Consider the following 25,458-nt stretch of genomic DNA (forward strand, 5'->3'; position numbering starts at 1 on the left):
GCCGGAGGATCTCCAACGACCGCATCGGCACATCGTTAGCCGGCCAGGCAAACTAACCGTGGCGCGGCCATCGCAGTACCAGTCGGAGTGCGGCTTTTTTCCTGCGCAGGTCAGCGCGCCTAGCAGAGCGCTTATTTATATCTTCGTCAATGACGAATCGAATCGCATCCGTTCGGAAACGTTGCGTGTAGATCTCCTTCTTTCCTTTGGTTGCGATTTTTTTTTGGCTTTCTGCTAACTACTTCCTCGGCTCTCCTACTCTCCGTGTCCGTGGTGTTTTTACTCTCGGTCTCGACCATCCTTTCCGTAGCGGGACGAGAGCATCTTCAAGCTCTACGAGGATGGACGATTTAATTTAGCTTAGTCCCGAACAGTACCGCGGTACCCGTGCGGTAAACGACAACGCGATCGTCCGCTCATTCGAAAGTTCCGCCACAGGAGCCGGATATCCTTACCATTTCGATCCGGGTGGAGGGTGCCCGTGCACCCGTCCGGGAAATTGTTGTGCCCGTGGGTTTTAACGGACGGTTCGATAATATTGTGAAACTAGTGCACGAATGCAGATGTTAGTGTGTACCGGACGTTGCACAAAATCAATCCCGGTTCAAGCGCGAAATAGATCCGGTCCATTCAAAACCGTGCGGTTCGCGAGCGAGAAATATATATTATCATCGTTTCGTTGCCGTTCTTCTGCACGGTGTTATGAAAATAGAACAAATCATTTTGCGCCAGGCTCTCTAGAATCTAGTGGGAATGTAAAAATAAAATACTCAAATTTCGTGGAGGTGTACAAACGGTTGTGGCGGTGGTGATCTTGTGCGAAAAGATACTTCAAAGCATTTGAAAACGAAAAAAAAACCCAAAACACACACAAACTGGTTGTGCGTTGGAGGTTAATTTACTTGCGTTTTGGTGTGAAAATTATCCTCCGCGACGAACGCAAAATGATCAAAAATTAAACCATTATGAGTGTCGGTGAAAACGGTAAAATACACAAGTCTACCAGATTGGAGTACGTGATAGTTTTATGTAATAGTCCTCGGTTGTGTACGCTCCATTCTAGTTTGGAACATCTGTATCGACTCGACTGATTTATAGTTCTTACTCCCAAAGAAAACCCCGGTTCCAAACGATCGCTTCAGCTGTGTAGCTCTGGATTCCAGAGCCCTGGCAACCCTTTCTGTGCGTGGGACGAAAGCCAAGATCATCGATTCGACCAAAACCATGAGTACCTACTCCTTACCGCGTCTGCTAAATGGCGGTGGATTGAGTGGCAACAAAAAGTTTAACCTCAAGTTCGGTACGCTCCGGCTGACCAAGTCCTTTCGGAGTTTAGATCGCCGGGAGAAACCGATCGCTCGTCGCCACTCGGAACGCGAGGGTAGCAGTGCGGGTGCAGTCCGGAGGGCTTCGGAAAATCCGTACAGTGTCGGAGGATCTGGCGCGTCCGCTTCCGGGACACTTCGGCCCGGGCGCTTACCGTACCATCCGTTTCGAGGAGTCCGGAAGGAGGAAATTGAACAGCAGGCCAGCAAGATTGTCCATTCGATGACTGTAATTTTGATGTGATCTCTCTTGTGATATGTGTGTTGTGTTTCTATGCATGCGCTTTTTAAGTCCCTGGATTCCGTCCACTCCTTGTGTGACGTTGATTGAATCTTCCTTCTATCTTCGCACCCGTAGATCGAGGAGCTGTACGAGGAAATTCTGTACGAAAACCTCCACAACATCGGCTGTGAAGATGAGGAGCTCAGCGTGGACGTACTGTTCCCCTACATCCAGGAAGCGTTCAAGATGTCGGACGAAAAGCACCAGGAGATATTGCAGGCAGCTCGCAGTAAGGAAGCGCCCGAGATCCGGCTGAACGTGGAAATCGTGGAGGCGAAGGACCTCGAACCGAAGGACTCGAACGGCCTGTCCGACCCGTTCGTCACGATGTACATTGCCTCGAATCCCAATCACCGCTACAACACCTCGGTCAAGGCGGCAACGCTCAATCCGGTGTGGGAGGAACATTTTTCACTGTGAGTATATTCAAAAGTGGTGATCGTCACCGGCTTCAGTGTTGTAGCCGTCGAGGGTGTGAAGGACGTCTCCACGTTGCCCTTTTAATAGGTCGACAGAGTGGGAGAAAGCGGACTGTTTACGAATTGCATAAAACTCTCACATTTTCACGCCAGCCAAATTGTGTCGTTAACTATCATGTTTACGAGATGGTTTTTTACGGTGCGAAAGCATAGTGTAGTAAATGAAATTAAATATAAACACTTTCTTCTTTTCTCTTTGGAGCATCATTTTGATTGTTTTGGATTGTTCAAATACCATGTCAAAAGTTTTTAAAGATCTTATAATTTCGTATAATAACGTTACAGAAAAACCAACAAATTGAAGTAAGCTACCCGTCATTTTCCCTTGGTTTTTGAAATATGGGAGTAACTTAATCTAAGCCATATACATTTATCAAAAAATATATTTCAAAACTGCCATTTAGCCGGAGTGGAAAATTAAAATCCGGAAAAAACGGGCTCTAGTGATTCATGGAAAATGTTTCTATTTCGTAGAGGATTCTACCAACAGTTAAAAGATGTTTAAGATAATTAGTCGCCTGCCCTTCATTTTCTCGTTAATTCAAATTTATGTTTACTTTCCTTAGACCCATTGCTGAAGAAGCAAACGATGCAAACCTCATCGTGGAAGTCTGGGACTTCGATGCGGCTGAAACGGTCAAGGAGAAAATGAGCAAATTCTGCGATGTGAAGGGTGTTCGAGGATTTAAGAAGCTCATGAAAGAGATTGCCCTGACCGCATCGACCGGAAAACACGACAACGAACTGATCGGTCGTACTAGCATTCCGCTGAAGGTAGTCGCGACTCATTTAAATTTTAAACATAATGCAAAATGTCTAACCAATCGTTTACTTTTTTGTTTCAGTCGATACCAGCATCCGGAATGCTGATGTGGTATAATCTGGACAAAAAGAACAAAGTACGGCGGCAGGGAACGCTTCGCGTCAGGCTGAATTTCAGTTCGGAGAAAAACAGTCAGGTGGCGGCTCAGGAGCATCGGCATTTGCTGCGCATACTGCTGTTGCACGAGCTGGAATCGTCCAAGGTGGCACCGTACTGGTGGTCGGGCAAGTTCACGATCCAGGGCGAGGCGATCCTCACACAGCACTCGGCCCAGAGCGGACTTTCCTCGACGACGGAAGCTTTCATCCAGTGGTCCGTGTTCACCGCCATACACCATGATCATCCGCTATCGTTCGTACTTTTCGACACGCTCCTCGAGAAGCTGGTCAGCCCGATCCAGACGCATGCAGTCTCGGAAGAGGAACGGCGGGGCTTCTGGGAGGCAACGAAGAAGCTGCTTCCGTCATGCTTTTCGGTGGTACGAAAGCTTCGCAAGAAAAACACAGGAGACAAGATGGCCCTCAAGACGCTCGCTGGAGCGCTGAGCATCATCGCCAAAGTGGCACTGCTCGAACCACCAGAAGGAACCGACCTGTTCCCGGTGGATATTTACGGGTGGATCCGGCGGATGGATCGCTCCGAACCGAACTGGGACATTCGCGAGGCACTGGCAAGTGCGGTCGTGTCCGGAGCGGAGGACTTTTTTCACGGGATCAAGGAAAGCCATTTCCTGCAGTCGGGTTCGGACGAGGATCGGCTACAGAACTTGATTAAGATCATCCAGCTGGTCCGATCGGACATCCAAAAGTCCATCGAGCACTTCGACACAACCTTTCAACAGTAAGCAACCAAAGTGAAGATTTCTCTTCCACCCTTGGGTAGTAGACATAGAACTAACATTTATCGTTCTTTCAGAATCATGCATTTTGCCTACACGAAAGAGCTTTACATTTCGTACGAGTTGAAGCTGGCGGAACTTATCAAACCTACGGTCGAGGACATCTGTCGTAAGCTGAAGCGCATCGAGCTTCCGGAAGCTGGTCCGATCCGTGGAAGCAACAGTGGTTTGATCGAGTATGAAGACATTAATATGGGCACGACGCTGTTCGAGCTGTACCTGGTGCTGAAGCGATTCTGTACGCTTGGATCCGCGCTCTGTCCGGACGAGAGTAACTTTGCAATCGACGAATACCATCGGTGGTTCACGGTCGGTGTAACGCACTGGCTGGACATTGCTGTCTACAAGGCGCTCATACGTATAAAGAAGGCGATAGAGTTGGACAAACTGCAGCCTGTCGATGAAACGGTGAAATATTCATCTTCGGCCGTCGACACCTTGGCCATCTTCTATCAGATCAAAATATTCTGGCAGCAGCTAGCCTGGCCGGATGTCGAAGGGGCGTACATTTTCGTCGCAAAAATTGTTGACGTAAGGACAAAACAATAGTATGAACTTCGGGGAAAGAAAAAAGTAGTGTTTTGAATGCCTTTTGGTTCCTTTGTATTCGTAGGACATATGCCGTTGCTGTGTCTTCTACGCCGATCAAATGTCTACAAGGGTGGAAACCCTCGGTGAGGTAGAAAACGTGTACGAGAAAAAGTTCGAGGTTACGCAGGAATGGTGCCTTGCCATCAACAACATTGACTACATTCGTCAGAGCCTGAAACCGTTCGCCACCGAACTCGGTGTTGACGATATATTGTCTAAACTTGGCGACGTGCAAAGCAACCTGGAAGCTGAACGCTGTAAGGACACACTACGGGCCGTACTAGACAACGCAATCGACACGGAGAAGAACAAGATCCTAGATTTGGTGGAGAAGTTGGCGCGCAAGATGGCCCCTGCGATGCGTCGATTCCTGGTCGAAGGTGCCGAGCTGCTGCAGCAGGACTCTAATTCACTCGATCGGTTGATGCTGTACATGGAAGAGTCGCTAAGTGTACTGAACGGGGAGCTAAATGAGGTTAACTTTGAGCGTGTACTGGACGCAATCTGGGCCGAACTGACGACGGTGCTGTACGATCTTATTCAAAGCAATTTGGACGTAAGTATAGATACTGGTTAGTTCTCGTAACGTTTGGCTGCTGACACGGTCCATTCTTTATGTTTTTAGAAACGGCGACCACCTGCCTTCTTCGCGAACCTACGTGATACGCTCCACCTGATGGTCGCCAACTTCAAGACGGCTGAAAACCGCGAATCGGAAACTGCGGCGGACAAGGAAACGCTGGCCCACATCGAGCGTCTGCTGCAGTTGCATGGGTACGAAACAACCGATCTCATACACCAGTATTACTTAGATAGGCTGCAGGAACAGAACCGGAACGATGCGTTACCTTTGACCTATGGCATGCTGACGGTGCAGTGCTTCTTCAAGGGAAACGTACTAGAGCTTGAGATCGTGAATGCTCGCAACCTGAAACCGATGGATGGCAATGGATTGTGTGATCCGTTTGTACGTGTACACTTCCTTCCGGAGGAGCGTTTTATCGGTGTGGCCAAACCGAAAACGCAGTGCCAAACCAAAACACTGTTCCCACTATTCGACGAGAAGTTTGTGATGTAAGTGTGATCGGTGACAGACGCCCCGAAGGTCAGGACAAATATCTAATAGAGTCTTTCCTTTTTCTTTTAGAACGTTCACCCCTGAACAGCGTGCCATTCCGAATGCACTCATCATGTTCAGCATCAAGGATAAGGATCTGTTCGGTATGTCGAACCAGTATCTAGCTGAATGCTATCTGGGTTTCAACGACATCGCGGACGTTTCGGAGGACACGGGAAAAATCGAACAGAAGCATCTCGTCCTAACGCGACCGTATAGAACGGGTAGGCACTGTTCGACTATGGCAATTAACACCCATACATATTATAACAGTGTTTTTTTTAATTCTCACCTTCTCTTTACAGACATTGATTGTCTTCGGGCACTCGAGTTCCGTCAGGGTGATAAGCAGGCTAAAGATTTCATCAAAAAATTGAAACAGAAAATGGGCCAATAAATAGGCAAACTGAATTGGAGAACAGCACGGATTTTTATATTTATAATTGTTTTTCTGCCACACTAGAGGAGGATGGAGAAAAATCAACGATGATATGCACGGTTATACGAATATAAACGTATCTTTCGAATGAAAATACAGCTGGAAACCCAACTTCTGTTTAAAATTATTACTTTGTGGTAACGATCCCAAAACATGTTTCGAAGTGAAAAAATAATGGTATGTGTATTTGTATCAGATCCCACAATAGCAATTTATTTCAACATATGTAAATTAGTCAAGTAACAGTTCCAGATACTTGCTAATCTTTACATCTTTATCACCGACTGCATCCTGGCGACAATCCTGATGCAGGATGGTTTCCTCGATGGATCGTTTTAATGCCTGCTTTCTTAGCACGTATCCGGCTCCGATAGACTCTACTTGAGCATCACCTTGAGCCAGCATCTACAGTATATCGGATGGCTCTCACTATTTCGTTACAATCACACAATTGCTAAATCAATCATCATCGTAAAAATCTAAATGGAATTCAAATATTTGTGAAGAAAAGGCTTTTAAGCATTAACATTCGCTCCGTCAGTTTAGCTTTTTTCAGCTCAATTCAAAAATCCAACGAAAACCGAATTAAGAATTACAAGAAAACCATAAGATAGCGATAAAGAGATAAATATTTTACTAAGTAAAGGGATCACACAATAAATAAAATACATCCAATCGTTGCGAATCCATGCAATACGATGGCCAATCCGTTTATTGCGATGGCGGCATTTTTACGGCGATGGCGACAAGCCTTTGTGCGATGGAAACAGTTTGATTGCGAGGTATATGCGAAGGTCAACGCCCATTGGCGATAATAGCATAGCATTGGATCGATTATAGGATGGAGGCGTGACGTTAACCTTCAGGTCCACGACCAAAAATACCTACGTTAACATACGACCGCCTACCCGGGTAGGCCATACGTTTTGTATGGGGGTTTGCATCTTGCTGTGATTAAAGCTTATATCTTTTGTTCTAGATGCCGTAGTGAGTTGAAATTTTCAGTAATGATACTTAAGAATGTTTTCTAACATATCCCATTCAAATAATAATATTAAATATTCGATAAGTACGTAATTTTTTCATTCAAATATATTTTATCCCACAGATCTACGAACGCCAACTCTGTAAACCATACATTTTCAATAAATAATTGTGTTTGTTTATACTTCTTTAGTTTCTGGTGAATTAACTTCTTGGTGCCTTTCAACATTTTTGCTTATAAATTGAAATTTCATAGATTTAGAAATATGTTTCTTTTAAATTTTACGTTTTGGAAATATTCATGTTCCTCAGTAAATTCAGTGGCATATCTGGAGGAAATTCTTCATTATACATTGTTACATCTGATATTTAAGCCTTGACATTTTAAAACTTAGCTCATATACATAAATTCGATCGTTTTGTTTCAAACGATAACAGTTTCTTTTGTATTCAATTCAACCCTTTGCATCATAATTTTCTTGCAATTAATAAATTATTATTTTGTGTAGAAAATGATGAAAGTTTACCTAGAATGCTTTTGTTGCCGCTGTGTGGTCCAAAATGTAGCATAATTTGAATATTTGTAGATCGTCTTCGAGTTTATCTCATTACTAATTGTTCGATGAGTTCGAGGAGTAAAACAGTCTTTCATAGTGTGTCTTGGATAAATTAGGATTGTTTTCAATATAAATATAAAAAGAAAAACCCGAGGGGCACCTCCTCTCATCTACTTGTGGTTTGTCTTGGTACAGAAAAATATAAACTCTCGTACAAAACGTATGACTTACCTGGGTAGGCGGTTGTAGATTTAAGGGGTATAAATCGAAAAATGGTGTAAAAAAATACTTAGAATAAAAATAAAAAGTCGGTTTTCGGCAGAATGACAGAAAACATATTGTTTGAGGCATTCCAGGAATTTCGAGTCGATATAAGTGTTCAATTCGAAGTAATTGCAAAATAAAAGGGCAAAACTTACCCAGGTAGGCGGTTGTAGATCTGAAGGTTAAGGGTTGTCGATGTAATACACTGTACCCATAAAGTCAGTACACAGCAGGCTAAACCAGCTACAAAGGACATTTACTTTGTAAGGAACCGATGTATTAAAAAAGTAAAAATGAGGGATTGTTTCTGGCACTATCCTCTTCATTTTGATGTAATTTGGCCGCGATACGACTTTGGGTTTCCGAGATATGGTCAAAATAGTGCCACAACACCCTAAACACGCACCAAAAAAGTGAGTACACAGCAGAATGTTTCATCATGTTTTGTATTGTAGTTTGATTTTGCCTGGTATTTTGGTGGTTGTTTGAAGTTTTATGACATAAAATGAGAACGTTTTAATTCAGTTCAACTGTGATTGATAACAAATTCACTTCTTTTTTGGCCCAAAATGGCCAGAAGCGGAACTCCTTTGCAGAAGAGGTTTGATATCATCCAATTGTTCGAAAATGTAGCAACAAGTTAGTATGAAGATGCTATTTTACTCAATATAAACCAAACAACAGTAGCTAGAGTGGTTTAGCAACGGAAAAACGAGGACGGTGTTGCAATTTGATCGAGAAACGATAGTTTTACCGTCTTATCGAACCGGATGTGGCGCATGATTGAGACGATTGTGGCTGCTGGGCGCAATATTAGTGGCCAAAACAGTGTTAACAATAGTGTATGAGATCTATGCTAACATACTGATCAATTTGGCTTTTATAATTTGCCGATTCCCTACCCCTCTTGCACCCATACAGCCCCATACTATGACGCCTTCACCTTGGTATTTAGCGTATAGCGGGATTCAGTTCTACCGTGGGTTTTCTCCACACTTTTATGTTACCATCCCTTCGAAAAATAGTCAATTTACTCTTGCTCTTTACTTGCATTGTTCTGAGAACCCGAGGGAATTGTTTATTTAGTTTTTTTTTTGAGTCTAATCACATCGCCAGCGGTGATGCTCCATTGCGAGAATTCTTACGTTGATTGTATGCTTTTAAGTTGAATTTGTGCATGATTTTTGAATAGATTCAACACTGATTGATAGGCCATACCTCTAATGAAATATTGTCCACCAGTTTGGCCACTTGTTTTGGGCCCAGCAGCCACAATCGTCTCAATCATGCGCTTCATCCGATTCAGTATGACGGTAAAATGATCGATTCTTGATAAATTTTCAAGAAGGCTAACCATTTCACATCGCTAAACCACTCTTACTACCGTATTTATGTTCCAGTTCAATAAAATAGCTACTTTATTGTACCGTTTTCCTTCATTTTTATGTAATCGGATGATATCAAACCTCTTCTGCAAAGGAGGTCAGTTTCTGGCCATTTTGGGCCTAAAAATAAGTGAATTTGTTATCAACCATTGATGAATTGATTAGAACGTTCTCATTTTATGTCATAAAACTTCAAACAACCACCAAAATACCAGGCAAAATCAAACTACAATACAAAACATGATGAAACATTCTGCTGTGTACTCACTTTTTTGGTGCGTGTTTAGGGTGTTGTGGCACTATTTTGACCATATCTCGGAAACCCAAAGTCGTATCGCGGCCAAATTACATCAAAATGAAGAGGATAGTGCCAGAAACAATCCCTCATTTTTACTTTTTTAAAACATGGGTTCCTTACAAAGTAAATGGCTTTTGTAGCTGGTTTAGCCTGCTGTGTACTGACTTTATGGGTACAGTGTAAGTTGCGCCAACTTTTGTTTTACGAAAATGTTGTGGTGTGCCTTCGCGTTCTCCATTGCTACTAATTTCGTCTAAACTGCTTGCGGTGGTCAGTGCTTTTCGCAGGGCCGGTTTCCGCCAGTACTTTGACCCCCCGTTGCCCGGCCAGGTAATTCCCGTTATCCTTTGGCAACGGGGTCCTGGTTCCTACTCTGTACCTAGGTTTCAACTCCTCTCCTGACTAACTCGGGACCTAGGTTGCCCTCGCTACCTGTCCTTGACCCGGCAGCTCGAAATATCGCCCTAAAAAACGTCCTACGCACGAACAAACGTTCTACTTTTTGTATGGGGGTGAATCAAATGTACCACGTTTTCGAGCAATCGTTCTATAGAACTTAAGTATACTTACCATACAAAACTACTCGATGTTTGTTTCACGTAAGACGTTTTTTAGGACGATTTACTCGAAATCGCCAAGCGGGGACAGGTGTTTTTTTGCCAACAGAGATTAAGTAAAAGCGTAAAAATGTAGCGCACTAACAGATGAAGAGGGGTGTAAAGAGTACGTATGGAAAATATGAGAAGCTTTGGTATAACTCTAGCAGGGTTTTAGAACACGCAGCATGTTCGTTCGATTGAAACGTACATTTAAATTGAAATAAAGATTTAAAGATTAATAAGAACCCGGTTGACAAAAATTCAAATTTTTTGCAGCTGTCATGTAGTACCAGCAAGTTTTTCCATGGCAGATTGCTGGGACTCTTGCTGGAACTACATAGTACCAGCAACAATGTCAATTTCTGTCAACCGGGAATACAATAAAAATTAAATTAAAAATTCTCTCAACTGCATACCCATCCATTTCAGTAGCCGGCAAAAGTGAAACGTCGCCGTGTCGAGCACGATCTGTACCGGTCCACACGCTCTCTGTCCCTCTCATGTGTACCGGCCGCGATCGAATCTCGAACCGCTTGCGATTGTTGTACGAAGCGGTTCGCAGGTCAGACTCGTTTGAGCTTCCGCGAGGGATGGCTGCACGAAGATCTTGCCGCGGTGCGTACGCGAACGTCGTGATCGGAGTGTTGCTGTAGCGCTTTGTGCTTAGCTGAATTACTTGGTGAAGTGCGTGCCTTCCGGCGGGGTCTTTCTAAAAAAAAAAGACACGCAAGTAACCAAGAAAACACAACGTCAAGCAAGCAAGCGAGGTGAAGATAATAAAACAAAAAGAAAAGTGACTTACAGGAAGAACATAAGAAAATAGAATAGCTCTTCTGGTGTAGCGTTGTCCGGTGGTAGGATACGGTTAAAAGCGGATGGCAGGGGATTTAATTTGAGCCCCTCGGATATTCGAAGGTCGTGCGTCTCAAGAATACAGGTACGGGCTTACTTCTTGGCCTTTGCGCTGTCCAACAAAGAGTTCCAACGTGAATGGTGCGAAGTAATAAAATCTTGTTTCTAGATAAGATTTCCTGTTACGAGATTTCCTCTCCCGTAAGTGACGCGTCGAAGTGAAGGGAAAAAAACAATCAAGTGTTGCAAGTGGTGGTGGTGGTGAAGTTGGTGCAGCAATAACCACCAGAAGGTGATAAAAGTAAAGTGTCCCTAAGAAAATCCCGTTCCCGATTACGTGATTGCGATCGGTTGGATGATCGTTGACGCGGATCTTGTAAAAATAGGATTCGCCAATTGCCGCACGGTGCGGTTCGATGTTTCCCGGTGCAAGTGAAAATACCGGCCACAGCACCAATACCGCAAGCAATCCGTCAACAAGGAGCAGTGCAGTGAGCGAATAAAAAAGTAAAATCCAAACCATCCAAGAAAGCGCAGAAATAATGGTCGAAATGTCAGTGGCGAATGATGCGACGCGGGTGACGGACAAAGGGCCACCGGGGTCGGTGGGCCGTGGAGTTGTGGCCAGCAATGGCACGAAAGCCGGTGGTGGTGCGATGATCCCGAACGGTAGTTCTGTCGGAGCAAACGGGTAAGCAAACGGGTGGCGAGCTGGTGGGAAAGCGGGAAATTCTTGCCATGTTTTCGACCCCATCGTTTTACTTTCTTCTTGTTTTTGTTTGGTTTTGTTTGCAAGTATCAGAATGTGGACCGCGTTGTAGATCGTTCACGGGTGTTTTTCGGAAGGCAGTGTGAAGTTCTTCATTACAATTTCCCTTTCGATAAAATGTTGCGGGGCACCTATTCCCTTTGCACGACTTTCGCTTGTTTGTATAGTGAAAGTAAAATCGAAAGCTTTTTTGTGCCATAACGTGCTGAAATGATGTTTCAAAAAACATACTGGAAAAACCTACGCGGGGAATGTTCGATACAAGAATAAGCTTTATAGCACAACAACATTTTCTGTATTTTTCCACTTTATCAAAGGCTTCTGCATTATTTACGAAAAACATAGTCCTTAGGTGGTCTTTTCAATACCTCAGATGGATTTTTAGATTTTTCACTACTTGTACACTACCACACTTGTTGGGCAACTGTCTTACATGGTAGAAAGCGAGATTAATTACATTATTTTAAAATACAAGTAGTTAATAATCTGATTAACATATTCTAAATATTTTTTCCCGTTTGCTCAAGCGTATTTGTTTGAAAACCGGTAACAAATTGGCTGACGTCGATTGACTGAGCGCAATGTTTCATCATGTGGTCCTCAATTCAGAGCGTTGAAATCAAAATACAAACGATACGTATCCCTCACTAGGAGCAGACGAACGAGGTGGATGTTTGAAAACTGCAAAGAAGTTGAATTTGTAATACCTGCCCCGTGTAAAACCGGCAAACCCCCACGTACGGTGGTGACATTTCGATTCACCTCAGACTGTTCTGGTCCGATGTTCAGATTTCACAAACCGAGCATCGCCCCAAAAGCTGATGCGTTGGCGGAAAAGTAAAAGTTGACACCGTGGTGGTGACGAGTGCGGAAGGGAAGCTGAAAAGCACGAAGGATGTTTGCATGGTTATGCAAGAGGGTGACCCAAGAAACGATAAAACAGCATCGGAGAGCGGCCGTCGTTATAAGTGCTGAATCGGCGTGTGTGATCGAAACAGGTTTTAAGGTTTTTGCATAAAAAAGCTACATTGCCGCGGTCAACCGGTACTTTAAATTGACAGTAACACACGTGGCAAGATACGTGGGTTCTTGAGCAAGGATTTATTATCGTTCCAGGCAGTTTTGTTTCCTTTCGAGAAGTACAAGAAAGGTTCTGTATAAAAATATTTGTTGGCCCTCAAATGCACTTGCAGATAAAAAAGCATTGTTGTAAACGTATATGCGCGGTAAGGATTATCAGAAGTACTCGAGGGACCCTTTATTTCATCAATCTTTCCTAAAGCTACGTAATTTTTACTTATTGCATGTGAATAGTGATAAGGTGTGAGGCTGTACTGAACGTTACAATTGAGTTACGTGGCAACATGTTTCAACTGGACGAACGGGTTTAAAAAAAAAAAATATTCGATTTTATTGCGCACGTTTTTCACATCATACTAAACCCGATCGATCGAACACGCATCTTGGCACGATTTTGCATCTTGCAAACAATAAAATCGTACATCCCAAATGAAGCGATCAGATCGATAGATTCCGTACCGACGTCAGTTGGCCAACCGGCCGGCCGGCGCGTTGAGTCTGGTTTGCGTTCGTCAGCACCTTTCCGGCCGGTTGAATTTTAATAAGACGCCAGGCATCGTTGCGGCGCCATAATCGTTAGCATCATCTCCTCCCGCTCAACCTTGCGTAACAATGATTTGAATGCGGGTTTCGGCACAGACTTGTCGGCGATATGTGATGTGATGCTGTACAATGATCGCAACGGTCACTCACAATCTCACGCTATTCTACGCGATACTACATTTGTATCTTGGGGCATTTTTCATTTGTGGAGTGCGGCCTAACTGGTTCACAACCGGATACCGATACGGATGATAAGAGCAGTAAACCACAGTGTAATGGCGCTAAATAAATACCCATAGTTCTGCATTTGACCCACCCCCGGATAACGAGTCAGTGGCGTTGTCAGTTGCACAAACCGACACTTGCGTGCGTAAACCCCCTTGATAGCCTCGAAACACGAAAGGCGAGCGTTGAGTAAATTTTGGGAGAAATCTGCTAAGTGGTTCCGTCGTCAACACAAGTTGAAGGTTTTGGAGGAAGTTAGAAAAAAAAACCGGTTGACCGAATGAATCACCTGGCGGAATGGGCATGTCGGCACGGTACACACCAAGGCAACGTGCGTTAATTGGGCGTGTGATAGGCGGTAACTGACCGAGAAATTCCAGACCCATTAGCTAGAGTGGGTGTTAGCCTAGGTGGATGGGTACTGTTAGACAAACCTTAAGGCACACTTATTACTTTTCATATTATTGGTACGTTGGTTTGAATGCACTTACAAAATGAAATTTTAATGGCATTTGCTTTCATAAGTGATCAAGTTAGTCATTTATTGACCGTTTTCCTTAAAACGTTAACTTTGAGCACATTAGTTTACAATAGCTCACTATCATAAATACTTATTTCACCAGCCTTATTGTTGAAATGATAAATATACGTACGAAAAAAAGTGTTTATTTAAAAATTAAGCATGTTCGATTAAAAACTACTTCATGAAAGAATTTCATTGTCGAATTTATATTTGAGAAAAAAAATAGGGCATGTAATACATTGCAATAAGGCCAAGAATATCTTACAAAGTGGTTTCTTTTTCGTTGATCAACAAGCCTTTAAAATAACATTCAAAATGTTACTGAAATAAAGGCGTAATATAAAAATTATATAAAAATATAAAATAAAAATTAAGAATCAAATTATTTTTTCTTAAAAGGACATCGAATGAGGTGAAATTTAATTCTTCAAAATTAATGTCTATCATGACGATATTTCTTACTCTTGACTTCGATATAGAACCAGTCGCGGTGTGATGAGTTGAATTTCGTAATTCACAAGATGCCATTGCTCTCTAAATATCAACAACGTGTATACCTTAAGCACACGCACACCTGGTAAACGACCCGGCACACATTATGAGCCGATTTCCAACCGGAAGGTAAATATTTACTTTCCCAGCCGTACTCGTGCCGTTTGCTCAAAATCCCCACAGTGACCTTTCACCACGATGATCCATGGTTTTCCGACATTTCATCACCGGGTTTTGTGCGGCCGGCCTGATTATCCACCTGGTGGTAGTTTGGTCAAGTGGAGTAAACACTCACCAGAGCGGGGCGCGTTGGGTGACATAATTTCCCGGGTTTCCCTTTGAAATGCCCCCGGTAATTACCGTTTGATAATTGACGGTAAGGTGATCTAATGACGACAGTCGGTCGCACGATCGACGATCGTCGATGCTTATCAAGACGCTGGCTCCCGGAATAGGGCGAGAGAAATTCACTGTCACGAATCAGTTCCTTAGGAGAATCGCTTCGTTCCAAACCTTCTCTTTTATCTGCATACTGATTGCATGCCGGCACCGACAGCTCTAAGGTCGTCCACAACGGTGCTAGAGTTACTGACATTTCCTGCCCCTTGCGTATTACGCTTGTGCATAATTTTTATTTATGGCTTATGGGGGCAGACTGTAACAAGCCTCGCGAGAAACCTGTTTTTAAATTATACACATATTCACAACTTTTCTAATTGTATGTGTGGCTGCCACCAGAGGCTGGACAAAGTTGCTTAGCAGGGCGTAAGGGTTAGAAAAACCGGTTGGGAGTTCGAGCTAGGATCGCTTTTCGGTAGGATAATCCACTGTGCACCAACATTGATGGTCTATGATTGATAATCCGATTTTTGGTTGCCAAGGCGATGCACATCAAACACGTGTCTTGTGGAACTGGTTAACCTTGTTTTACTGCTTTAAATTTATAAATATAAATTGGAAGCCGATCAGACGAGCAGTGTACTGGTAAATATTAGTAACATAAATATGCTCGTGACTCTATTTTTAAATGTTTACTTTATACTTCATGTTAGAGTAATAATCTTTCAAAAATTACAAAAATAGCTACACAACGAGTCATATAATGATTGTTCTCAGCTTAGCAATTTTTAGCAAGATTTTGTATATTGTGTCATGCATTTTTTTTCATTACGTGGAATGTTTGAGATGAATAGGTTTATAGTTGTCCTATCGACTCCTAGCATCATACTACATATTTTAAGTACTCTTACGACGAAACTGTACTGATGGCATTGCCAAATTTTCTCGCAAGATCCCAGATGCTATTTTCAATTTTACGTATTTAATTTACTACTTTGTTTTATCACATTTGTTACGGCAGATCGACGATACAAGTTGGGTAATTCGAAGCACTATTTTCCAAACCTGTGTCGTTCATCAAACAATTCAATCAATCATGTCCCACGCGCCATGCCGCTTCCCAACCACGCGGTCATCCTCATGATTTACGAACTCGGCCGTTGTTAGATGTGTTTATTTTGTGTTTGCTTACCGAAAGCTGCCCATTTCGTACCCTTTAAGTGGCCGTCTATAAATTTAGTTTTTAGTGCAATGGTGGTTTCTTTATCGTACAGAATTGGACGCCATCGAACCAGTTAACACGCCGTTTCTGACCAGCAAGTCTTTTTCACCCCTTGTTTTTCCTCCTTCTTTCTTTCTAATCCACAGTAAACAAGTGAAGCGGAAGCATTTTTTCGAAAAGTTCGGCACCCTGCTCAAGCAGCGATCGGACGCGTTTCTGCTTCAAGTAAACAAACCCGTCCAACCGCACGGCGAAGAATCGGACTCCCCGCCCGCCTCGACCCGGGGGCTAGGTGATGCGGCGAAGGCTGGTTCTTCGGTTACCCCAGCATCATCATCATCAACAGCAGCCCAGTCGCCTCCGGTTACCGCCTGGGGAGCTCCGAAGACGAACGTCGCGAACGGAGTTCCATCGGGCCGGGTTCAATCAGTTGCAACCGAAAGTGAAGTAAGTGGTAGCGGTATGTAAGAAGGGGGTCATGAGGGGGGCACAATTCCCTTACGCCAGTGGCAAAAGATTGCGCTGCACTGCGGTGTGCGTTGGTTCGACCCAGCTGGTGAATGGTGTTTCTTTGTGTTTCCATAAATAACCGACCCGCGACCACATCTAGTTCGCGAGAGAGATACTTGGTCGGGTTGTGGTGGTGTACCGGCTTTTGTTTTTTGCAGTCCGTACTTTGTTTTATGGCGGAATCAGGGAGGATTCCTAAGCGATCCGCACTGGCAGAACCTAAGGAACGTGCACGAGTGTGATGGGATATAGATCGGTTACGAAGACATCTAAATCAAACGGACGCAATTATGAAGGAGAGGAAGAGTGCGGAACGGACAGAAAGATATAGATCCGGAATCTTAACGAAGTAATTCGCAACATCGTATTAGCAATTAACGACCCAGAATCGCTAACGGCCGGGTAGGTTTAAAACGGAAAAACTCGCAGTCACAAGCAAGAAGCACAAGGCTTAGCGTAACCTCCGCCAGTTCCGCAAAACAGCGGCCCCCACAATGTTCCTTCCAAGTGAAGGACTATTTTTAAAGACATTTTTCGACGAAGATCACTGCGCCACACTGGCTGCCGAAAAATGCCGTGACATGGTTCTATCGATCCATTCGGCACTCAAGTGTAGCCGTTAGAAATTGACAGTAATGGCCCAAATGGTTTGGGTTTTTGGTTGAGTTTGGTGCAACGCTATGCGATCGTGTGATCCATAATTAGCACCAAACATTGACGTGCTTCCGTCAACGACCATCGATCGGAGATAAGATGTTTGGGCGTAAGAAGGTGATCGATTGTTAGGTAGCCCTCCTTTGTGAGAATTTCCGAGGTGACTCTCAAGATGCATCACTGAATGACGCTGGGGATGTACTGACGCGGTAAAGGGTCACTTAGTTCGTGCTCCAATTATGTTCGCAAACGGCTACGTGAGTCATGTGCTGCACAAGAAAAAAAGTGCACCAAAACTTCACAACCCGGGAAATCTTAGGGTAATTCCCCCGCACCACGGTTAGGATGGTCGAAGACGCAATTAAGGCAAAATTCAACTCGAAGGCGAATAAATGCAAATCTTAAGTGGACGAATGAGCTCAACGCGGACACCCCATTGGAGGGCGTAAGATTGAATTGCGGAAGTTGTTCCATTTCGCTTGCTGCCTTTTAATCATGTTCTTTTTCGCGTTTCAAGCAAGATCGACCGGACGGGCGAAATCAGAATTGTTTAATCTCGTAGAACGAGTAGATACACGGTGCAGCTGTCGAAGAAAGTTGCAACTTTGCAGCCGACGGCGCAATCGTAGGCGAACGTTTGTGCCCCACATGAGCTGGTTGATAATTGTTTAATGTTATTTATCGCTTGTTATAGTGCAGGCGTCAGCGCGTTCGCAATGCTATTTTTATGCCTCTCCGTGCCGTCCTTGGCATGTGTGGTGGAGTCTAAGAACAGTTGCACTGGGTCTGCGAAATACAACACCCAATGATGGACAGTGAAAATGTACGATCGTACGAGATGAAATAATGGAAACCCCCCTCTTGGAGAGTTATTCCATACCAGACATACGACCTACTCATCTGTGTCAAATGGTTTTTCTTTTCTCTCACCGAACAAATCATACCGAAGGCTTGGGGAAAATGGTGTACGCGGAAATCCCTGAAAGTCACCGCAGTCCCTGGATATGTTTGTGTTGTTTGTTGCGACGTATGTAACCACATGTCATACCCAAAGACACAAGTGACACTGGCGACCGGCCTTTTAAACGCCAGCTTGACCCTATCCGTCCTCGACCACCGACTAATCGTTGACCGCGTGTAACATGTGAACAGACACAACATCTGTTTCGATTCGCCCGTGGTCAGAGAGCTATTTCTCATCATTCTCGACAGGGCTAATGTGGTAAAGCTATCGAAGTAGGCAGAATAATTATTCATTTCAGTTCTTTCTCCCAACCCCTCCCTGAATTTGATCGTGGAATGCGAGATTGAAAAAAAAACAAAATAATCTCCTCAACATGGCACCGAGGTGTGCGGCTAATGGACTATCGATGGTGTGAGAAGCAAGTGACGACTGATGGACGGAGTTATCAGCGGTCTAATTTAAAGATGTAAAGTAAATGATGCGAACATGTTCGCGAATAAGTTGTAATGACGTAAGCGTCATAGATATCTGGCATTGACTCTCGATGTTTTAAAACTGTTAAAACCTGGCATCCATCATTATTATACACATTGTTCGGTAGCAATAAAAAAGTTTGGGATAACAAGTTGTACACTTTTTGAGTACTGAGTCTCTCAAATGTAAGTCGAAGGGTCGATAGTGACTCAGAAGTGCATAACAAACTATCGAACATGTTTTTAAAAACAACAGGACTTGATTGGAGAACAATGTAAGTTGACAATGTTAGTTGACTGACCATTTGTTATATCGATGCGCATTTTTATAAAATCAATGAGTAGGTGGCGTTAGTCTGATGATAGAACTTTTACGTGCATCGTTATAAATATTTTTTTGCAGCTTGAAATCTGGGATTTATAGTTGCTTTATTTAGACACTTATTTCAAATTGATAATAATTTGTATACGCCTTCAAAAATAGATGGAATAAGTCAACCTTTCCTGAAATGAAACAGTTAATCGATTGTAAAATTCACTTCTTACCAAATTCACTTTGTTCGCTTTCATTCCTTCTCCAGCTCGATGTGCTATACGAGAAGATACTGCACGAAATCAAACAGGGCAACATTATCGATCGGCAGAAAAAGGTCACGGAAAAGACGCTCCAATCGTACACCCAAGAAGTGTTCGGTTTCGACGACAACCGGCGTGCTCAGCTGGAGCAGCGTGTCGAATCGATGCTGGCTCAGGACATCTATCTACGGGTGGAGGTTTTGGAGGCGAAACTCAACAGCAAACCCCAAGTGGACGTCGTTCCCGAGCAGCTTCCGAATGCGTTTGTGATCGTGTACCTGCAGGAGAAGCCGCGCGAAACGCACCGAACGGCGACGATCGCAAACACGCTCAATCCGTCCTGGAATCAACAGTTTCCGGTGTAGGTAGCCTTTAGATTTTGCAGTCGAGGATCGTTTGGAGTTTGGATTCGAACCAGAAATCAGTTGGTCATTTTGTTTTCAACAGTGCCGTCAAACAGGACACGAAGGAAACACTGCTGATCGAGGTGTACGACAGCTCCGGGAACCCGAGCAAACTGCAACGCTCGTTACGGATCGCCCGGAAGTACCTGCTGTTCTTCTTCAAACCAGTGGCATCGCAGTGCAAAAGGATAGGCCGGGCAAGCATCCCGTTGGAGGTAATTAATTTCATCCGCACGAAAAACATTTACAGAAATGAAATGAGTTTGTGCTGATTCTCAATAATTCCATCCTCGTGTGTCAATGGTTCGAAACATTTATTTTTCACAACCCAACTCCCAATTTGTATTCTATTCTAGTGTTCTTCATCTAAGATTTATTGAGATTAATTCATTCACCTTTTGCGATTTGAATCTTGGTAAATCTTTCGAAATCTTAATGAATGTTTATGAATTTTTCATGAACCTTTCGCGAATCTTCATCATTCTTTCATGAATTTTTTGGGCTTTACTTTTCTGTTCTTTTAACAGCAAGGAAATTTTGGGATTCATGAAATTCTCATTAAACGATTTATGGATCTGAATCAGAATTACACAAGTCTAATTACTTTACGTTAGTTAATTTTCTGTTAAAATGAATCACGTAACTTAGACCCACCATTTCTGATTAAATTTTATCAAATAATTCTTCTTTCCCAGTTTCAAAAGTCCCCTGTAGAATTTACCACTCAATGATTTACATCAGCTTTCCCAGTGATAACCAAGTGTTAGCAACGTAACAAGTACAGCGCTTGTTTTGTACTGCTTGTTTTTAAAGTTTTCTGTGTATTAGGATGAAATGACTCATTAAAAATAGTATTGCTCCCTCATACGTCTTCTTTCGTTAGCTTCTGCTTGTTTTTCTTACTTACTTATGCTAAAACAAGCCTTCTTTTCGGTAGGTTAGCTTTATGTCGCAAACAGCTCTAACGCAAAGCTTCACCGTGTACAACACGATATATTTTCAACGATATATTGTTCAATGTTTATCACTCTCTATACACCCACAGTCGATAACGTCCACGGGACTCGTCTCTTGGTACAACCTGTCCAAGAAGAGAAAACAGGACCCGCAGGGTACGATCAAGGTGAAGTTCTTCTTCACCTCCAAGGTGCCGAAGGAAACGGCCAAGCGCGAGTACGAGCAGATGCTGCGGCTGTTCCTCGAGTACGAGCTGCGCAGCTCGAGTGTCGCCCGCTACTGGTGGGCCGGCAAGCTCACGAACGAGGGCGAGTCGATCCTGCAGCAGTACACCAAGTGTGCGAACCTGAACGCCAACGAGCAGACGCTGGTCGCCTGGTTCGTCTACACGCAGGTGCATCCGACCTACTCGCTCTCGATCGGCCTGCTGGAGGGTGTGCTGGATAAGCTGATCGCCTGCTACGACACCGTGCTGACCACGGACGAGGAGCGGGAGCGCTTCTGGGAGGGTACGCGCCGCCTGTTACCTTCCTGCCTCTCGATCGTGGTGAAGATGCGGCGACGGATGGCCGGTGACAAGGATATCGTCAAGACGGTCAGCTCCGTGCTGCATCTGCTCGCTAAGGCGGACCAGCTGGCGACCAAGAAGGGCGTGAACCTGTTCGACGAAGAAACCGTGAGGTAATGGAACTCAAAGCTTTACACACATTTTAAGTAATCCATGCAAAAACATATGAGATCAAAGTCTATTAATTTGCAATCAGTCATATCGCACAAGAAGAAGACATTAAACTACAACGCGACATCGACGAATGTCGAAAGGCGTCGTTATCATCTTTCGTTTGCGATAATGTCCAACTGACTGCTTGTCTTCTGCAGGAACCTGAAGCGGGTGTCGCTCGACTGTACGAAACATTCCACCATGAAAAAAGCAACGGTCCTGGCGGTCCAGCTCGGGACAAAGACCTGGTTCGAGTCTTCACTGTCGACCGCGATCGAGGGCAATCAGACGAACGAGGACAAGCTGCGATCGCTGATCAAGTTCGTGTCGGTGCTCCAGGCGGATCTGCTCCGGGCACAAACGTACTACGATGGCGTGTTCAAGGAGTGAGTAACTTGCCCTGCGAATGGCGCTATCAATTTACGATTGACTGACTTTTCATTTTGCTTGTAGCGTGATGGGCATCGATTACAGCCGAGAGATCTGCAACCAACACGAGGCCCGCATCGTATCACACTTCCGGCCGATTGTGCAGACGATCTGCAACGGGTTCAAGAAGCTAACGCTCCGCATGGACCAGCTCGAGCGGCGCGCCGAGATGGAGAGCCTCGACATGAGCTCAACCGTGTTCGAGCTGTACCTAATACTGAAGCTGTTTCTCCGACAGGCGGATGAGGTCGTGCAGAAGGCGCACAACCCGGGCATCCTCGAATTTCACCAGTGGTTCCGCGGGGGCATCGTGTACTATCTGGACGTGTTCTCGATCAAGACGTTCTCGCGGGTCGTGACCGTGCTCGAGGAGGATGATCTACGTAAGGTCGTGCCGGATCGGAAGCATTCGTCGTCCACCGGTGAAATACTGGAGATTGTGCAACAGATTAAAATCTTCTGGGACCAGCTGGACTGGCCGGATAAGGAGGAAATGAGAAAGTTTCTCAAGCGAAGCATTGGTGTGGGTATTTGTTTTAGCATGTTTTTTTTTAAATAAGCTTTCCCTTCCACCCAAAGCTAATCTTATCATCTTATCCCATCGACAGGATATCTGCAGTTGCTGCATTTTCTATGCCGACCGGCTGATGTTGAAGGTGAAAACTTTGGACGGTACGACGACGAGTACCATCAAGGGGGAACTCAACGGTGCCGAGCTAGACACGCTCACCCGTTCGCTTATGGTTGTATCGAATGTGACCACACTCATCGAATGTCTGACCCGGCTACCGAAAGAACTCGGTTACAGCACGCCACGGACGAACGCTGGAAGCGAGGGCACAGCCTCGGATAATGTTTCTGGCACCCCAGGCCGTAAGACTTCATTGCAGGAAATTCTGGACGAGGAGATGCTTCCAATCGATGGATTGGGGCGTTGGCGTGAAAAGTGCGTCCGGTTTATAGCTGACCACATCGTGCAGACGATGTGCCGACTGCTAGTGGGCAGTGCGGATGTGTCGATCTCTATCGCAACGACCGCAGGCGGAACGGTGACTACCACCTCCACAGGCAACGGTGTTGGAGGTTTTTTTTCGAGCCGAACGTCTAATGTGTCGGCAACGGAACAACTTCAGCGGCTAAAACACTGGATCATACAGTCAGCTGCGCTGGTTAAGGCTGAGCTGACCGAAGCGGATCTGCACGCGGTCGAAAAGGAACTATGGACGACGATCGAGCCGACGTTGAAAGAGATTATCAAAAAACTATTAGAGGTAAGTTTTTTTTATTGTCGAACAGAATTTCTACCGAGATTCCGTGATTTGCGGAGGTGTTTTTGGTCAGGGACTTTTATAAGGGATTTGGGGACATTATATAATACCAGCATCGAACGAAGTATCAAGTGTGGTTTGATGAATCGTTGTTCTACTAGACGCAGTAGCATGAAGTTCAATTTCTTAAAAATAGGGTGTTTTATAGTTTCAGAATGCGAAAATACCCCATTTTATCCATCGTTAGTATTGCTGAACAGCATCGTGTAAATTCATTCAGCTTGACTGTTGGGTAACAAATGGTAAATCTCAACATCAATAAAAAAAAAGATCCAGCATACCATGCAAGATCAATGAAAAAAGAGGTCGCAGCACACCATGTAACAAGCAAAAAATCGCCCGTTTGGCGAATTGGAGAAATCTTTTCAAAAACTTCCTAGCGTGAAACAAACATCGAGCAGTTTTGTATAGTAACAACAAGAATCTCTCGTTTTAACTTTTTTAAAACATTTGTTTCTGTTCTTGCCTGACTGTTCTTGTACTGACTTTATGGGTACAGTGTATTTCGTTTAAGAGATTTTTACGAAGATTTTCCACATACTGGAAGTATGTTTGTAAACACTTTTCAAACTAACTGCCACAACAATGGCCGAGCAGGAAATAGCTGTGACCCGACTTGTATTTTGGTTGGACAGGTTGCTTCAAAAGTACATTTAAAAGATTGCATTTGTCAATGTTTCCTTGAATTGTGTAGGACAAACCAATTCTCTTTTAAGTGAACGCTCCATTTTCCCGTTCGACTGTATATTTTTCATTTTTGGTTATATAATTTTGTTAAATTTTATTTTCACTCGTTGAAGCAATTGTCTTCAAGTGTTTTCCATAAGCTTTTGTTCAGTTCGGAGAGTTTTAAAATCAGAATCTGCCCAATCGTCAAACTTATCAATTGTCTACTTTACTCTAATTGACTATGCTTCCCTTCTTTCTTTTGCTTGTGGCAGAAAAAGGAATCCCTTGGTGCGTTCCAGCGACTACGCGACTGCTTCACGCTGCTGACCACACACTACTTCGGCACGCTCGGTGATACGATCGAGTCTTCGTCGATCGCGGAACGGCTGGATACCTTCAGCTGCACCACGGCCGAGCTCATCCATCGCTACTACCTGGAACGGTGCCGGCAGCAGGAAGCCCTGGAGGAGCCGGAAAATGGGCTGCTGACCGTGCGCTGCTGGTTCCAGCCGGACGGCCTTCATATCAAGGTGCTGCGGGCAGAGCAGCTGCGGTTGCCGAAAGACTACAAGCACTCTTGCGATAGCTACGTCAAGATCAACGTCCTACCGCCCGATCGTTTCGGACCGCCGGCGTTGCCCGAGCTGAAGACGAAAACCAAGTCGAAGAATTTCTCCCCCACTTACAACGAATCGTTCACACTGTAAGTAGTATGCGCCTATTTAAAACCGGTTCTGGTTGAGCTATAACATTCAACATCCGATGTCGTTGCAGGAAAATCAATCCAGTTCAACATTCCGTCAAGGATACACTTCTCATGCTGAACGTGAAAGTGTCGGAGCTGCTTGGTCTGAACCAGAAACACATCGGCGAGTGTTTCCTTCGCCTCGACGCCATCCCGGTGGTGCGTGACGCCAGCGAAACACATGAGATTCCCTCCGTCACCATTCCGCTCAGCCTTCCGTTCACGATCGGTTAGTTGGTGCTTTGTGCGACTGAATTGATTCAAGTGTTTAATCCTGACTTTCATTCTCTGTCCCCCTTCTACAGAGTCTTCGTCGGTAACCGCACTGGAAAACCGTAGCCATGACAAATCGGCCACACAGTTTCTGAAGAAACTGAAGCAAAAGATGGGCATCGCGCCATACACCATGAGTACGTTGAGTCTTTGATGCTGAGCAACGCGACGAAAAGTTCACCATACATAAATAAAATTGTAAATTGGTGCTTGATTGATTTATTTAAAATGCGATAGAGCATTTTTTTATTAAAAATGGTAGTCTTGTGATTTGATTCGAAAACATTTGATGACCTCATTGTTATGGAGTTGAAGGCTAACTATTCCAAATAATCGCGCATGGTGGCATTTTCTAGACCAGCGATGTGTTTTCTTATTAATTAAAAATATACATAAAATCTCTAGAATCGACCATTCTTTTACGTACAACGTGCAGCTAATACACGTAACAGCCAGTTACAAGGATCTTACGGAATAATGGGGGCGCATGGTCGTTCACTTCCAAAAACTTGTGCTTCGTAATAAAATCCCTTTAGCATTTTTTATGGAAAGAGTTCTCTTAACATTAGATCAGACACCAACACAAGGAAAGGGTAAATTTATTGTACAAAATAATTAAATAAATAATTTATTTACTGCAGTACGCATTGAGGAGTTTCGAGCGCCAT

The 25,458-nt window shown here is 44.1% G+C and overlaps 2 protein-coding genes across 2 annotated transcripts; both read left to right on the plus strand.

The window, feature by feature from the left end:
- Positions 1 to 1,224: 1,224 nt before the first annotated feature.
- Positions 1,225 to 5,913, plus strand: LOC131284862 (protein unc-13 homolog 4B). The gene is made up of 9 exons (XM_058313721.1): positions 1,225 to 1,554; positions 1,684 to 2,024; positions 2,654 to 2,861; positions 2,933 to 3,750; positions 3,826 to 4,339; positions 4,422 to 4,955; positions 5,025 to 5,473; positions 5,547 to 5,740; positions 5,822 to 5,913. The coding sequence occupies exons 1-9, from the start codon at positions 1,225 to 1,227 to the stop codon at positions 5,911 to 5,913; spliced, it is 3,480 nt and encodes a 1,159-aa protein (XP_058169704.1).
- A 5,523-nt stretch (positions 5,914 to 11,436) lies between these two features.
- Positions 11,437 to 24,944, plus strand: LOC131284864 (protein unc-13 homolog 4B-like). The gene is made up of 11 exons (XM_058313722.1): positions 11,437 to 11,585; positions 16,234 to 16,534; positions 19,270 to 19,625; positions 19,712 to 19,883; positions 20,714 to 21,306; positions 21,505 to 21,732; positions 21,800 to 22,298; positions 22,384 to 23,046; positions 24,045 to 24,475; positions 24,547 to 24,746; positions 24,823 to 24,944. Exons 1-11 carry the CDS (start codon positions 11,437 to 11,439, stop codon positions 24,942 to 24,944), a joined length of 3,714 nt encoding a protein of 1,237 aa, XP_058169705.1.
- The last annotated feature ends 514 nt before the right edge of the window (positions 24,945 to 25,458 follow it).

This window comes from Anopheles ziemanni, chromosome 3 (genome assembly GCF_943734765.1).
Source record: "Anopheles ziemanni chromosome 3, idAnoZiCoDA_A2_x.2, whole genome shotgun sequence".
Lineage (NCBI taxonomy): Eukaryota > Metazoa > Arthropoda > Insecta > Diptera > Culicidae > Anopheles > Anopheles ziemanni.

Coding starts and splice junctions, on each gene's coding strand:
- LOC131284864 (XM_058313722.1), top strand. CDS start 11,437: ATGGTCGAAATGTCAGTGGCGAATGATGCGACGCGGGTGACGGACAAA. Junction 19,626..19,711: donor TGGAATCAACAGTTTCCGGT/GTAGGTAGCCTT, acceptor TGTTTTCAACAG/TGCCGTCAAACAGGACACGA. Junction 23,047..24,044: donor TTATCAAAAAACTATTAGAG/GTAAGTTTTTTT, acceptor TGCTTGTGGCAG/AAAAAGGAATCCCTTGGTGC.
- LOC131284862 (XM_058313721.1), top strand. CDS start 1,225: ATGAGTACCTACTCCTTACCGCGTCTGCTAAATGGCGGTGGATTGAGT. Junction 1,555..1,683: donor AGATTGTCCATTCGATGACT/GTAATTTTGATG, acceptor TCGCACCCGTAG/ATCGAGGAGCTGTACGAGGA. Junction 4,956..5,024: donor TTATTCAAAGCAATTTGGAC/GTAAGTATAGAT, acceptor TTATGTTTTTAG/AAACGGCGACCACCTGCCTT.